Source organism: Protomyctophum parallelum, assembly GCF_964188405.1.
Source record: "Protomyctophum parallelum genome assembly, chromosome: 11".
NCBI classification, from domain to species: Eukaryota; Metazoa; Chordata; class Actinopteri; order Myctophiformes; family Myctophidae; genus Protomyctophum; species Protomyctophum parallelum.
This window is the reverse complement of record NC_139707.1, coordinates 18,159,692-18,174,687: the sequence shown is the minus strand read 5'-3', so window position 1 is coordinate 18,174,687 and position 14,996 is coordinate 18,159,692. Positions and strand designations below refer to the sequence as shown.

General features: G+C 43.3%; 1 protein-coding gene across 2 annotated transcripts in view; it reads right to left on the bottom strand.

Moving 5' to 3' along the window:
- The window catches only part of LOC310867341 (FERM, ARHGEF and pleckstrin domain-containing protein 1), a 65,936-nt gene extending 51,194 nt beyond the window's left edge, over positions 1-14,742 (bottom strand). For both annotated transcript variants that reach the window (XM_083777307.1, XM_083777308.1), the window contains exons 1-2: positions 14,564-14,742; positions 11,086-11,288 (exon numbers count right to left, since the gene is read on the bottom strand). In XM_083777307.1, the coding sequence (XP_083633433.1) occupies positions 11,086-11,259 (174 nt within the window). In that variant the 5' untranslated portion in view covers positions 11,260-11,288; positions 14,564-14,742. The remainder of the gene's footprint in view (positions 1-11,085; positions 11,289-14,563) is intronic.
- Between the last annotated feature and the right edge of the window lie 254 nt (positions 14,743-14,996).

The following is a 14,996-nucleotide window of genomic DNA, read 5'->3' as shown; positions in this document are numbered from 1 at the left end:
GACTTCTGATAGGGTTCACACTGAGACGGACTGAGTCAGTTTGATTCGAACTGTTCCTGAATACGGTTGCCTGGCCGAGATTCAACAGCGCACCCGGGTACACTTCATTCAACTTATGTGCCTCAGAGGGGCGCTGTGGACTATGGGGCTTTGGGAGACAGAAAATGTCATGTCATAGAAGAAGAGTCACTTTCAGAGTTTAGAGCAAATATAAAGTTTGGTTGTGTTCCTGATGTTGTCTTGAGTTATAATAACATAAATAACAACACACAACTAAAGCAGTGTGCGCTTATGGTCTTAAACAGTGCAATGTAACGTTATCTCTCGTCTGTATGACGGCGACATCACGTACATATCCTTGGTATGTTTGTCCTAGCTGCTGCGCTAGGACAAACTGCGATTTTCCTTTTTTTTTTACGGCTTGTGCTGTGCTACTCAAACACTAGCGGATAATAAATCATTCTTTGTCAACATTCAAGTTGAACTACCAGAAGTACAACCCAGGTAAATAATGTGTCATTATAAAAAAATATAAATTATGATTATAGTTCACTTCCTCCTTTTAGTACGGATGGCTTTCACATTGCAGCGATCCGTATCCGAGACTTAATTGATTGCGATCCCGGGTACGGTTGGGCAATCCGCTCCCGGGAACGGTACGCATCATTCACACTACCACAACGGCTGGTAATTATGTCCATTTTGTCACGTAACCATTCAACGAGTCATCATTCAGAGCTCATGAATCCTGGCTGGTTTTATAAAATTATGAAGTGATGCATTTGGATGATGTTGACTTTTGTGAATCGCCCTAGACCTCAACTGAAATGGGGTTTTTTAACAATCAGGTGCTGAATCTGTGCAGTAAATGTTTTGTATAAAAACAAAATATAGACATTAACATTGTTGATATTAACAATGAATCCCACACAGGCCACTTTACATACAAAGTTATTGCACAAGCTCTTGTGAGCTAAAGTTAGGACCTGGCATTTCAAAATATAATGGATGCAGGAAGTGTTTGCATTTTTCCTTTTCCCCCTCAGTGTGACACATTGTTTTTTGGTGTGTGCACATATGTGTGCAAGTGAGCGTGCCAGCCACCTGATGATGTCACTGCTGCTCCTGAGCTCCTCTCATGTGATTCTCATTCTCAGTTACATTTCAAGATGAGGAGGATGTCTCCACATGGGAACCCACTCCCACATTGTGGGGGTGGGTTCCCATGTGGAGACATCCCTCTGTGAGATTTCAATTTCATGCCTATGAAAAAGGCAGCGCGGGCTTCGGAGTTCATCCGAGGGAAGGATGAAAGTGTTAAAATGTGTGTTGATCAATATATCCGTTTGGCCAACATATTGGCCATAATTTGACATTTTGGAAAAGTGTTTAAATATTTTTTTTAATTGGTTGATTGTTCATTGTTAAATGTTATTATGTTATTTTCAAAATGTATTTGTGTTTCTCAAATAGAAATTATGTATTATCGGTGGTCTAGTACTGTCCCAAAAATCAGGATCAGCATCAGATCTAGAAATCTGGTCTTGGTCGTGCTCTAGTTATGTGACAGACAGGCAGCTGATATTCAATCCCGGAGTGACACAAGGTGAACCTGCCCTGTTCACAATGTGAAACGAATCTGATGTCGCAACAGCGTGACGTCACGTACTGTACTGTACTTACTGTACAGTGTACAGTACCTTTGCTTCAATCTATGCATCTGCTTAATTCAAAAAGAGGAAGATTAGGAAAAAGCCTTCATCCTCATTTTGCAATCCATTGTGGAAGACCCTTTGTTATGTTGGCACAGCACTGGCACTGTTTATATTTTCATGTTGACACAAAGGGTATGCCCCCCCCTCCAGATGCCCCTGCCATGCCGACACAATGCCATGTTTCAGTGAAACTGGGTCAATCTACATTGAAAGCCGGAAGAGCTAATAATCCCTCAAAACGTATTGTCAGCCATATTTTCTGTCAGGAAATTAAATTAGATTACTAAAAAACAGAAAAAGGTCTGCACAGAAGCAGCAGAGTGTATCCTGAACACGTCCGTCGTAATTGGCACATTGCAGCAGCCTATGCATGCACAGACGCACTATACACTCATTAAACCCCTGCACGGAGACCCCGCCACTCCTACACTGTAAACTCCTGCGGGTTCGATAACCATTATGGATCCATTTTGTACACTGTGGGTGAAATTGATGCTCAGGATTTTCACAGTGTACTTCAGAGGACATGGCGGCGAGATGTCAGTGGAAGACATAACTCTGCAGCACGACAGATCCGCCCTCCCCCCTCTGCTTCACACGTAGCCATGACAACCCTACAGAGATAGGCAGGGAGGCAACCCATGATTTTATGTGGCCTCTCGCCAACAAACTCATATAGTGATGAAAAATGCACTATACTGAGCAAGCACTATACTGAGCAAGCGTACACAGCTCAAGCGGCAGCACTCTATACAGAGGTGACTGAAGCGCTCCAAGGACACTGTAGCCAAGCCAGGGACAGTCAGCAGGGTGGTCTGTGTACAGTAGAGGGCGGCCGCGGGATGATAAATGACACGTATTGGCACAGGGGAATCCTGACGAATTTTCAGAGCAGCCGGGACACAGAAATCTATAATAGTTACACATTATCTTCTAAGAGAATATTATAAAGAGATTAGCAGGGCCTGAACATTCCCAGAAGAACTGCAGTTCTTCTGTTATCCTGAGTAAGAATCTGGGATGAATAAGAGATGCTTCCACGCCGTCGACATCAGACGACGGCGAGTGACTCCCATGTTCCTTTACTAAATCAAGGCCTGTCTGTGATTGTCTGTCTCTCTCTCTCTCTCTCTCTCTCACACACAACTCAGATCACCCCCCCCCCTCCCAGTCATCATGGGAAATGAAATTAGAGAGACACTCATGTGTCTGCACACTGTCTTTAACAATCCCTTCATTCACAACTCTCTGTAAAGCCAAGCACACCCTGGGGGGATCAGGTTGCCATGGTCACCATCTTATTGCACATCTTCACCCGTTGGATGTGGAGTGGCTTGGCTTTAGGTCTCTTTTCTAAAATCACATTCTCTACAGTAATATGGGGGGGGGGGAAATAGCTTAATTTAATGTTGCCTCTTTTGATGTTACTGTTGTATAAGTCATGGCAGTGAAAGGCAAGAGCCAGTAATGGGATATAAAATAAAAAAGCGTCATTGTCACACTATGAATGTAGATAATAAGATTCATGGTCACACTCATGGGTAACGCGGGTGTCGTCCCATTCCTCCCCCCAGCGAGAACGGGACAATCATATCCGCTTTATCATACTTGGCCAATGACGTCTCATCAGAACAATACCAGCGCCAAATCATACTCCGTGCCCGAGTCTTTAAACCACCATCACTGTCAATTCTCCCCCTCTAGCACAATGAGACTGGTGTACCAGACCGTGTAGCGCTGACTCCACCACGGCTCTGAGTTAAACAGGATTTAACACAGTGCTCTGAGACTACGCCGTCTACCTCATTCTCATTCTGAGCCCTGCCTATCCCCTAACCACAGCCGAGATATTACATATGAAAATACACTCCATGAAACGCAAAACGCTGAGAGCCTTTGGTGGTCTGTAATATGACCCAATAACGCGCAACTGGAATTTTCAATTACGTGGACGGACCCACCTCACTGGGGAGTTGCGAGGAAGAGAAACATCTGCAGACTTGTGGATGTATGGCTAACTCGCTATCAATGTTACCCATCACTGTTCATGCCTGAATTAGCTTTGCAAAGTTATTGAGGCTTTTGTGACAAATTTACAACAGCATGCTGAGCTGAGCCGAGGCACTCACTTGAATGAGAGTTGGAATGGCTTTTATCATGTTTGTCTTCTTAATCAGTGATCAAAAAACATGTTTTGGATGAGAATCCAGCAGATGGAGGTAAATGTGTGCCCTGCTACCATCATGGTTTGGCCACACCTCTCAGTCGGTGACTCAGTGGGCATCCATATTGAAGCTGGTGAATCTGAAAGAAGCCCTTCATCAAGTTTCTACTCATTAAGTTGGAACCTCATTACCATTCAACTGTCAACGAGGCACACTGGAGCAGCTTACTGCCCTAATTGCATGCAATCTGAATGGATGGCAGTCAGCAAACGGGGAACGAATGAGTGTTGCGTTCATTGTGCTGTCCTCTGGACTGGTGTAAGTGTCTTGCCCTAAAAAAAAAAAAACACAGGTCGCCCTTTTGTGACACAGTCTACTGAAACATGGGTGGTCCTTATTGCCCTATTTTCTCTGCCCAATTTTTGGGGGCGAGAATCTTTTTTCTCTTTTTATTAAAGTTCTGGGAATAAACAAAAAGGGCAATGGGGTTTGAAGCAAAAGGGATGGATCACCAGAGGCCATTTGAGTGATCCCAATATAGTGTAGGTCAGAAATTGCTGGTCCCAGGAATAATACAGTGGAGAAATTTATTTTGTTCAAGACAGTAGCTAAACCCTGGTGATCTCATCTCCCTTCAAGTACATTCGCTGTCCTTTGATCAAATGTTAGACGTCTTGGCAGTGATCAAATGTGGCCATGGGAATAATACATTTCAGAGACATGAAGAACATGGTCTACACTATGAACGTCTCAGTGGCAAACGAATCCATGTATGCAACAGCACTGTGACAGATGCAGCTGACCTGTGTCCTGCTCACTGCAGGGATGGAGAGAGCTCATATATCACTGCATAGTATGGCTTACTCATAAGTTCCATACTGGCTTAAAGCACCATATCACCACAATATTGATGGCATGTATATAACCCATGGACTATGACTCCAGATATTTGACATGTCTGCCAACCATTTTCCAAAGCATGCCGTGGTTTCTTTGATATTTAAGGCTTCTGGGCTTCTATTCAGTTCAGTACGATATTAAAATGTACTTGAAGTTGCAGGGTCTTGAATTTGGTTTGAGGCGGGTGGGTCATCCAACAAAAGCATTTATATTTTTTATTTTTGGCCATTATCACATTTTAATTCATTTGAAAGCATTTAAAACTTCTGAAAAACCCTGGAGAAAAGATTGATTTACGAAAGATTGAATTTATATTGCAATGCATATTTTCATATTAGATCACAGCATTATAGACTAGAGAATAGAGAATATACCTACTGGATAATATACTGTGTGAAAAAAGTTGCGGGGAGTATGAATCCTGGTCTTCAGTGAATCCTAATCTAAACCCTGATCTAGCCATTGTTGTGGAGGTAAAGTACTGGGGGATCGGACGCCCATTGGCTGGATTAGTAACCATCACAGAGGCCATGGGATTCAGAAAACCATTCTTGCTGAGGACTTTTACATTGTGTGTGTGTGTGTGTGTGTGTGTGTGTGTGTGTGTGTGTACACTGACTACACTCGATGTGTCCCGTTATTAATATGAAGTGAGAATATATAACAGTGTTACATCCCAGGCTGATGACGTGGTGGGTAGATATACTACATTCACTTGCTCTCATGTCTCCTATGGAACGTGAATAAAAACGTAAGAGTGAGAACTATGGGTCTGTAATTAAATAATTCATGGCTTTTCTCAGACCAGGAGCTGTACTGTGGCTCTAATGGAGAGAGAACACAAGTGCCTGAGCGTGTGTGTGTGTGTGTGTGGGGGGGGGGGGGCAGTGATTTATTGAGTAGAGAATTAAACTAAAACCATTAACCTGATGCCATTGGTTCACATTGGCAGAAAAGGGGGTGGGTTTAGGTTGTTATTAATAATAACATTGGCTTTCTTCAATGTAAGGGACTTACAGGTTGCTGTTGCTGTGATGCAGTTGGATTTCGAGAAAAATGAAATAATATGATCTTGTAGTAGGTATATAAATTGTACGGTATATATATAAATTATTCGCACACGACACACGTCACACACACACACCTTTATTCAATGTTTCCAGTGGTCACGGGCACAAATAGGGGGAGACAGGGGCGTCGCGTCTCCCTCCAAGTCACAAAGTGCCCCCCCTGACTGCCCCGAGTAACGAGTTATTGTTTTATCACCGTTTATTAATCGAGTCCTCGCTCTTGTCCAGCCTCTGAAACAACGTATCCGGTTCCCGCTAGGCTAGATCATAGAGTTATATATAATTTGTCAGATCCGGCTAGATCCGGCTATTTCCGCATCCGGAGATGGACCACCCCATCGCGTTCAGTTGGATTTGCGCACCTGCCAGTGAAGAAATAAAGTATAAAAGAGCAGTGGAATGTGTTCATATTCTTTTGTTACATATCTGGTGCTAATTCACCCTGTCTTTTGACTTCATGCTGACAAATGAGCACAGAGCTGTCCTTCCCCTTAACTCATTATTTCCAATTTTCCATCCCTCTCTCTACAAGTTACATTCAAAGACTCAAATCATCCACTCAAAAGGTCCTCTGCTGGTGGAGTTTTCACCACCCGTCAGCAAACATTAAGCATCATCCACATAATCATAGTTCTATTGAGGACATGTTAGACCAACTGGAAAGACAGAGGTTATCATGTGGATCCGTTCCTCGAATGAACCCTCTGCTGTAAACGTCATTCGACAGATAGCCTCTGGTCGCTTTTGGGCTACAAACGTCAGGTAAAATGCAAGCAACATCTACGAAAGGAGTGCCATTTTGTGGTCAAGTGGTGCATCACTATCGAGTCAAAATGTGCCTGTCTTGTCTGTACTGCAGACAGACGCTTGTTCACAGCCAGTGTACTAAGTAGGCCACAGTATGGTATGTGACCCACGAGATAGATAGATGGCCCCTTTTTGTTTCTCAACCATCCGATACCCTGCCTGGTGAGGTGGAATCCTATCCCTCTGAGCCAGAGAAATAGCAACTATAGCCTTGTGTATCAGTTACGGTTGGGGGTTGGAACTTGTGTTGTTTTTCAGACACAATGAGCATAAATCTCAGATTAAGTTTGTAACTAATGGCACAAAATGTTCCTGTAATGAAAATACAAGATTACAAGATCATCAGCTAACTGCTTGTGAAAAGTGATTTTGAAACTACACAATCATCTTTCCTCACCGCTGCAGAGGTAACATCAATCTCTGTTGGGTACAAGCCAAGTCATTCATTTAAGCATCCCCTGCCTACCTCTGCAGCTGGTTGACATTCTCATTTGCTAGAATGAACTGGACAACACCAAACACAGTCATTACATGATCATGAGCCAGTGTAAACAGAAGATAGTTATTGACACCCTCACAGTGATGTAAATAGGTTTTTAATGTGATGGGTGGCGGTGACTCAGGGGTAGAGTGGCCGGATGGTAACCGCAACGTTGCCAGTTCGAACCCGGGCTCCCCCAGAGTTAGTGTCGAAGTGTCCTTGAGCAAGACACTGAACCCCTAATTGCCCCTGATGTGCTGGTTGGTGCCTTGCATGGTTTCCGCCACCATTAGTGTATGAATTAATGGGTGCAGGGCCGCTTGACATTCACTTGTCCGGGCACAAAAGTAACTGCTCTGATAGGACTGATATATGGCTGTGTATTTGGTATTTGGAATACATGAAATGTGTGTAAGATTACAGACATTCTAGGGCTATTAACAATATTGGAAAGGTGATGATTAGGAAAGCCAGACAATAACGCCAGACAATATTGTTGGCTGGTTGGAGCGTCACAGAAAAAAGTGAAACCAAGAGTCACTTGTCCAACGGACAAGTAAAAATGTAATGCACTTGTCTGGGAAGATTTAATACTTGTCCCGGACAAGCGGACAAGCCTTAATGTCAAGCCCTGGGGTGAATTAAATGCAGAGTCTATGTAAAGCGCCTTGGATAAAGGTGCTATATAAATGCACCATTTACCATTTATGGTTCCCGGGACCAAGGGGACCAATGGACATTTTATGAGTCAAGCTTCAATGACGTTAGGAGTCATATTTTGTCATTTAACTCCCATTAAATCTTATATGGTTATATTCATGTAGAAAATATATCTGAAAGAAATAAACACAATTCTAAATCTGACAATTGCAAAGAGTTATGCAAACAACAGTGCAAAGTATCTGCAAACATAAAGTAAATTAAATAGCACCAAATTACAGGACCCCCAGAAAGGTCCTCAATGTTTCAACCAGCCTCCTTCAAAGGGTGCTACTAGGACACAACCCATCAGTTGGAATGGGAGAGGAAACACTTTGGATGAATGGATGAAGAGCTGAGTGCTACAAGCATCAAATTTTCAAATCGTCTACTGGCTACTGAGGCAAAAACAATAATGTAGCTAGGCAAATGGAGTGGAAAGTAAATTTTGCATTGCATTTGTTCAAAAGATAAGCAACCTTTTCTCTCCCGGAATATGCACCAGTGATTTTGGAAAATGGTCTCTATAGGACACCGCATAGGCAATACGCAAGCCCAAACAGACCACTGACATTTCTTCCACCAGTGCTGCGACGACTAAAAACAAAAAAAAAGGAGATTGAATATGTGTTAAATTGAGCATTGAGAAAAGCTTTCTCTCCTGTGCAGTCTCTTCAGCTTGCATCAGCTAAGCCTTTTGCAGCCCATTACAAAAGCCATACTGACCTCAATCACCACAAATCAACAAAATCATTGCAACACTGTTTTGTCTACAAGAATGCCAGCCAATGATTGACAAACCGAGGCTTATTGAAAGGCAAAGCATGAATGTACAGTAAACTTTACTGTACATTCATGCTTTGCCTTTCAATAAGCTATTATACACTATAATCTACACTTTAATAAAGTGTAGATTATAGTGCACAAAAAATGAATACGTTCCTCATCCGGTTATGATGTTGGTTTGTTGCAACTGTGAGTAAATGCAGTATAGCACACTTTGAAGTGGGAATATTACAATGTTACAAATGATCAGAAATAAAGAATGCAATGTCAAAAATGCAGCAAAGGGTGTCATTTGGGAGTTGGGACACATACAGGCCAGGGCACTTGTGTTTAGCTAATGTCTTGCAAAGAGGGAGGGAAAGATCTTCTAATTAGTCACTGACACAGCAAACAAAGGCCAATTACTCTTTTATTATGAATCCTTTATTATGACTCACCTCACCCAAAGGACAAAAAATAGCTATCAGGCACAATCTGAGTTAAATGAGGACTGCCCACTCACTGTCTGTTATGGAATCTCACTGTAAGATACTCAAGTGAGCCAAGTGTGATGTACAGCACATGAGAGCACTAGCTAAACACATTAGCACCCCATCCTCTCTGAAGGACTGATCAGGGTCTGATAGCACACTGTGGGAATAAGACTTCAGCTCAGCCATAGTCCCTGGGAAACATTCAACCAGACATCTCCACACTGCCCACTCACTATACTGTACGTTAAGAGTTCCGTTTCAGGCAGCTTTACTACCAAGCCCCCATTCATTGCACAAATGAAAAACGCCTCTGTTCCATTTCCCTCCATCACCACTTCTCTGCTCTCTCTTCTATATCTACTCATCTATCTCCAGACGGAAGTACTGTGGTCAGAGAATTGCTAGGTCTTCTATTCTCAGGAAAATAGCAGTCTTTTCCCTTGCTCCACCCTGCATTTGTGCTGCTAAAATGGGGTTGTAGAGTATACCTTATGAAATACCACAAGTTCATAGGAATTCTTGAGGGAAGTGCTAATCTCTCTTTCTCTCTCCAAATCTCACATCTTAACACTTTGGTACCGTGCTGCCTAATTGAATGCATACATTAACTCAACATCAAGCAACATAATATATGCATCATAGGCATAAAAAAGCATATCCAAACCTTTGTGTGATACTGACTGAAAATGTACATCCCTATTTTGTCATTTTTACAAAAAATAAGCTTAAAATCATGTATCATTCAAGAAAGACTAAAGTTTAAAGCCATAGATCAAAATAAACAATACATATCTAAATATAGATTTATATAGTGTTGGAATAATATGGTTAATAAATACCTGGAACCACAAAAGCAATTCAAACTAGTGGGAATGTGTGTGCAGATTTTCAGGGATATCTGATTGCACGCTGTGTTCATGACTTGAGGCATTTTGTTCAAAACGGACCAATCCTGCAAACTTTGGAGGGCAATCTTAGCCATTGGGGATGGAATATGGGGAAGCAGACAGGTCCGTGTTGATCACATGACTATAGAGATAGTGTATACCGATTATGTGATGTATGGATAAAATATGTACGAGTAATATAAAGAAATGTGTTTTGCAAAAGAATTGGGGCAGAGGTTTGTTGTTGGCATCCAGGGAGTGTGTGTGCACAGTTTGGCATCGGTGCAGCAGATTAGCTGGTAACGGACGGACGGACACACACACACACACACACACACACACACACACACACACACACACACACACACACACAGACGGACGGACGGAGTGCAAAAAATACTCTCCCCATGCCTTCGACCTTTCGATCCAACTACCAATATTAGTATCAGTGCCTGTGGGTCTCACACATGTCTACGTCTGCAATCGGAGAGAACTGTGAAATATCATGTGCATGGATCCAAGGTGTTTGTATTATGAAGATGTCAGGTGTCTCTGACTCAGGATGTGATAGCAGAACAGTTCAGTTGTTCCTAGCAAATCACACTTTCCCAAGGATTTAATAATAGTTTCAAGGGGTCTAAAGAATGATACGAGACTGCTACTCAACAATCAAAGATCACTGCACTAAGTCACCAGACAATGTTATACTCTCGAAAGACTGTGCCAATTATTACAGATAATATACAAATTATAGTTGTATTATAGTTGTTATAGCTATATATAGCTGTATAGTATTAACATCAAGACAATTTGTCTTTTTCTTTGCTGAGACAGTCATTTGATGAAGTATGAATTAACCTTAAGATGTGAGCCAGCTGACATTATGGAGATCACTCCCATCTCATCCATGTATTCAGCACTTTTAAGTTATTCAGTTGCCATACCAACTGGTTGCCAGGTTAACGACAGACTGCTGCTGCAATGATAAAGACAAGAAGTCTCCCTCAACTGCGGTGTGGGAGGGCGAATAATGAAGAATCATATTCTGACTTTAACAACCTCATCAGGAAATGTCCCTGTAGGAATAAATTAAACAATTTACCGATATGTCGAAAAGCTCTTCTGTGTCGTCCAGCATGCGCACCCTGATGCTGATGTGTCGTCCGGGGGGCATGGTTGGAGGCTTGTGGCTGGGGTCCAGGGTACTGACGCCCAGCGTCTCTGGGGCGCCAAGACGCTGGCCTGCTATAGAAGCCACTGGTTCTGGCTCTACCATGGTGCTCTGCTGCGCTGATGCTGCCCAGCCTGTACAAGAAGCCAAGGTAAGTGAGAAACTGGAAGGGGTAAACACTCATACACTCAAGTGATTTTAGGATACACACACTGTCTGGTACTGGTAGATGGCTTACATGAAATACATTAGGACACAGAAGAGAGTTCATAGCTTTGTCGTGAGCTTGTAGATATGCTATTTTGATTGCACGACACCGTCGTATGAAGTAAATCATGCTTAATGATACAACAACTGCAAATTACGTATTTGCACTCTAAGCTAATGGGTGATAATTGAAGCCTTTGGGATAACCAATTACTGTACAAAGAGTTTTTATGATTTCAAGGCACAGAGCATCCTAAATTAATAACTGAATAATATATCTTGGCATTAAAGATCAAAGAGTCAGAATGACAATAGAAAAAGAATGACTTGAATCAGGAAGTCGTAAGCACAACTTTAGTACCACACAGAGACACAGGTCTTTATTGTTCCCAAGGGCGTCATGTCCGATCTAAAAGTGGAAACGGAAATAATGAATTGGGATCTATGTATTGGCAAGTACACACTGTAGGTACTGTAGCAGGTTAAGCCCACAGTTCAGTTATCTACTGTAGATCCAGTTGTGAATATTATTAGACATCTCAGTAGTTTGGTCCATGTTGGCAGTTCAATGCTCTTTACCATGGGGAACTTGCTGCTCAGATAACTTGAAGCATTTCATTAATATTTGCAGAATAATAACGTATTAAGGCAAAAACAAACAAAATAAAACATTTGCAATTGTGGTCACCATTAGGCCCTCGCCCCTCGGTGATGTTTTAATTAAAGCTGATGCCCAGTATTCCTAAATAATGTTAAATGTGACTCATTCTGTGGCTATTTGTGAAAGCTAGCCCCAGGTGCTGGAATATGTTGGGACTAGTCGTGGAGCCATTCATTCTGGGTTGACACATGAGTAGGCCACTATCTACCCCTGCCACCCCACCCCACCCCGTCTAGTCTAGTCTACACAGTCAGACCCCCAGAGGCCCTGTTGTCCTCTTTAATTCTCCCTTCATCACACATTCCTGCCTGCTGATGTCACCTCAAGACCCCACCAACTGGTTCATCGGAGTGTGGAAGGGGCAACCATGGGCAGGCACTGGGCAGTTGTTCAGGATAGATAACACAGTGGTGGGCGGGTGGGTTAGAACTTACAATGTTGCCAAGTTCAAGCTGAAAGCTAAGCCATTTTCAAAGAGCGGACGTTTCAATCCAAGGGAGCATGCACAGGCCAAAAGTGCACTATCTGTTTAATTCTAACAGATGTCTAAGAGTGGATCAAATAAACGTTTTGTTTTCAATGAGGACCCGGGGGGAGCGGTCCTCCACTGCATGCAGTGAATGAGTTCATACTAGTTGCTAGTTGGAGTGAAGTTGTTGCCTCTCCAAACAGCTGAGCTGTTCAGCTATAGTAGTGTGTGTGTGCTCATAATTTGCACCTGTCCATTCGCTGTCATCACAAGGCAGTGCGTGAGATGAGATCTGTTTGAGTTTTCCATCGCAAGGTCTCCATTCCCTTGGTTAGTTGATGGAAACCAGAGTTAATGTGGTCATCAGGGTCATAGAATGAAAAATGCATATTGCTCAGTCCAAACCTCAATTATGACACCGTACCCCTTTGTGCCACCATCACTGGCCCCTGGCTTGATCATTGGCAAATGTTTTATGTCAAGTCCGTAGATTCATGGCTTATACTGTATATTGTGACCCACGCCAGCAATGCCAGTAACCCTACACTCTTCAAACAAAAGATGAGTGAAACAAGAGGGCAATGAAAGAGCAGACAGTGATTATTTCAGCCTGACAGCCAACACCTACGCCACCCTGCCCCCAAGCTCATGAATCAACCAGTCATGAGCTTCAGTTTATGTGGCTAACTCTAAATAAGTACCCAGTTTCTGCCCCCCCCCCCCCCCCCCCCCAAAAGCCACAAAAACACAACAACATACAAAACAGTCACCAGGCATCCAGCTCCACAAACGCATACTGTGTATACGGTATGCACAGGTGGTTTGGCATGGGCAATTTAAGTACATCAATGCTGGAGGGTCATAAACTCACATGTCTAATTTATTGTCTGCAGTCTGCACTCCTGCGTTGTCTTGTGACTCGTGAGCTACGTAGATCGTCGCCGGATACCGTCGTACGAAGAAGCATAGAAGAGCAGGCCAGAGACCAGAACGTTTCTGGGGTGAATTACCATGCCTTTGAACTTGTTTTGCTTGAAATTCCCCACACAACTGTGTAACATGTACGCCGTGGCTTCTCGCTGTGCTGGTGTATGGTGTATGGTGTAACAGTGCTTTCTCTGTATGCAAGTAGGGGAAGGGCACACAGAGCCCCTTCAGTGCAGTCCAACACATGCACGCAGGCACCATTTCTGCAGCTGCACAGCTGGATTTCATTACTGACAGCTGAACGGCCAGAGGACGGCCCGAGTCTACCTGAAACATGCCCCCCAAAAGCTCCATTTCCACTTTATTCAGCACCACGGATCTGCATTCAGTGCATTGATACTTGGGTGTGGCTCGCCTTGCATGGTATGGAAGTTCCCGCTGATATCAGACAGCAACATAACATGTGTGCATTAAAGGAAATATGTTGCGTCGGGCATTGGATGATTCAATGTAAAATGATGACCAGTCAATGACTGGGCTATCCTGGTGCCATAACCCAAATTGAATGGGAATTTAAGTATTTTCACAAGAGCCGCATTCTACACAGTTAAGTATTAATTCAGGGGGGATCAATGCTGATCTTCCTTCCATGTGTAGACTGTTCCCGCAAAGGTCTGATTGTGTTGACATCAATAATGTAATCTAGATTAAGAGAGCAGGCTACAGTATAAGTAATCCGAAACACATTAGTATGCAACCACGCGTATGATGTGACATGGACCGCCTGCCTCACCTGACCAACTAACAAAGTAGCAATCCACTATGTGCAACATTTTGACATTTGCGTCTTTTAAATGTAGATCATCATAGTTCATTCCGCCACCAACCCATCACTGAGTGAAATGCCTGCAGCATTAAATTCATTTACCCTCGTCTCTGTCCGGGCAGTGACCCCTATGCACTAAATAAGGCTTTAGAATGATGTTGTGTTTCAAGTCTTGTTTTTTCCTTCCACAAATCCACTAAGCCACATCAATCGATGGCAAAGATACTTCTCCGACTTATGTCTAATCTCCTCAAACAAGTTGATCACTTGATCACACCTTCTACACACAGAACTTGAGCTATTAAGACTGGAATCTTACCCCTTCTTTGAAATGTGGGCAATCCACGTATGTATTTCCCAGTTGACAGAAGATATTACATCCACCTCCAGTCGCAGCGAGCAGCTCAGGAGCCTGGTTCACTTTAGATGCTGGACGTTCCGGAGAGAGGCTTTTTCATGGTCGCCATTGCGGACGACTCGGTGTATGTGCCGAGGAGAGACGAGAACGGAACGGGATTACATTGAAACGAGCGGCAGATCCACTTGGTAAGAACTCAGACAATGAAGGAGGCGCAGTGCCTACAGCTTTGGTAACAGACCGCGTCAACTGAATAGCAATAGCACCATCTAGTGGTGCCACGCGGGGCGGCTGTGGCTCAGGAGGTAGAGCAGGTCGTCCAATGATCCCTGGGTCGGCGGTTCGAATCCCGGCTCCTCCTGACTCCTGTCCACATGTCGAAGTGTCCTTGGGC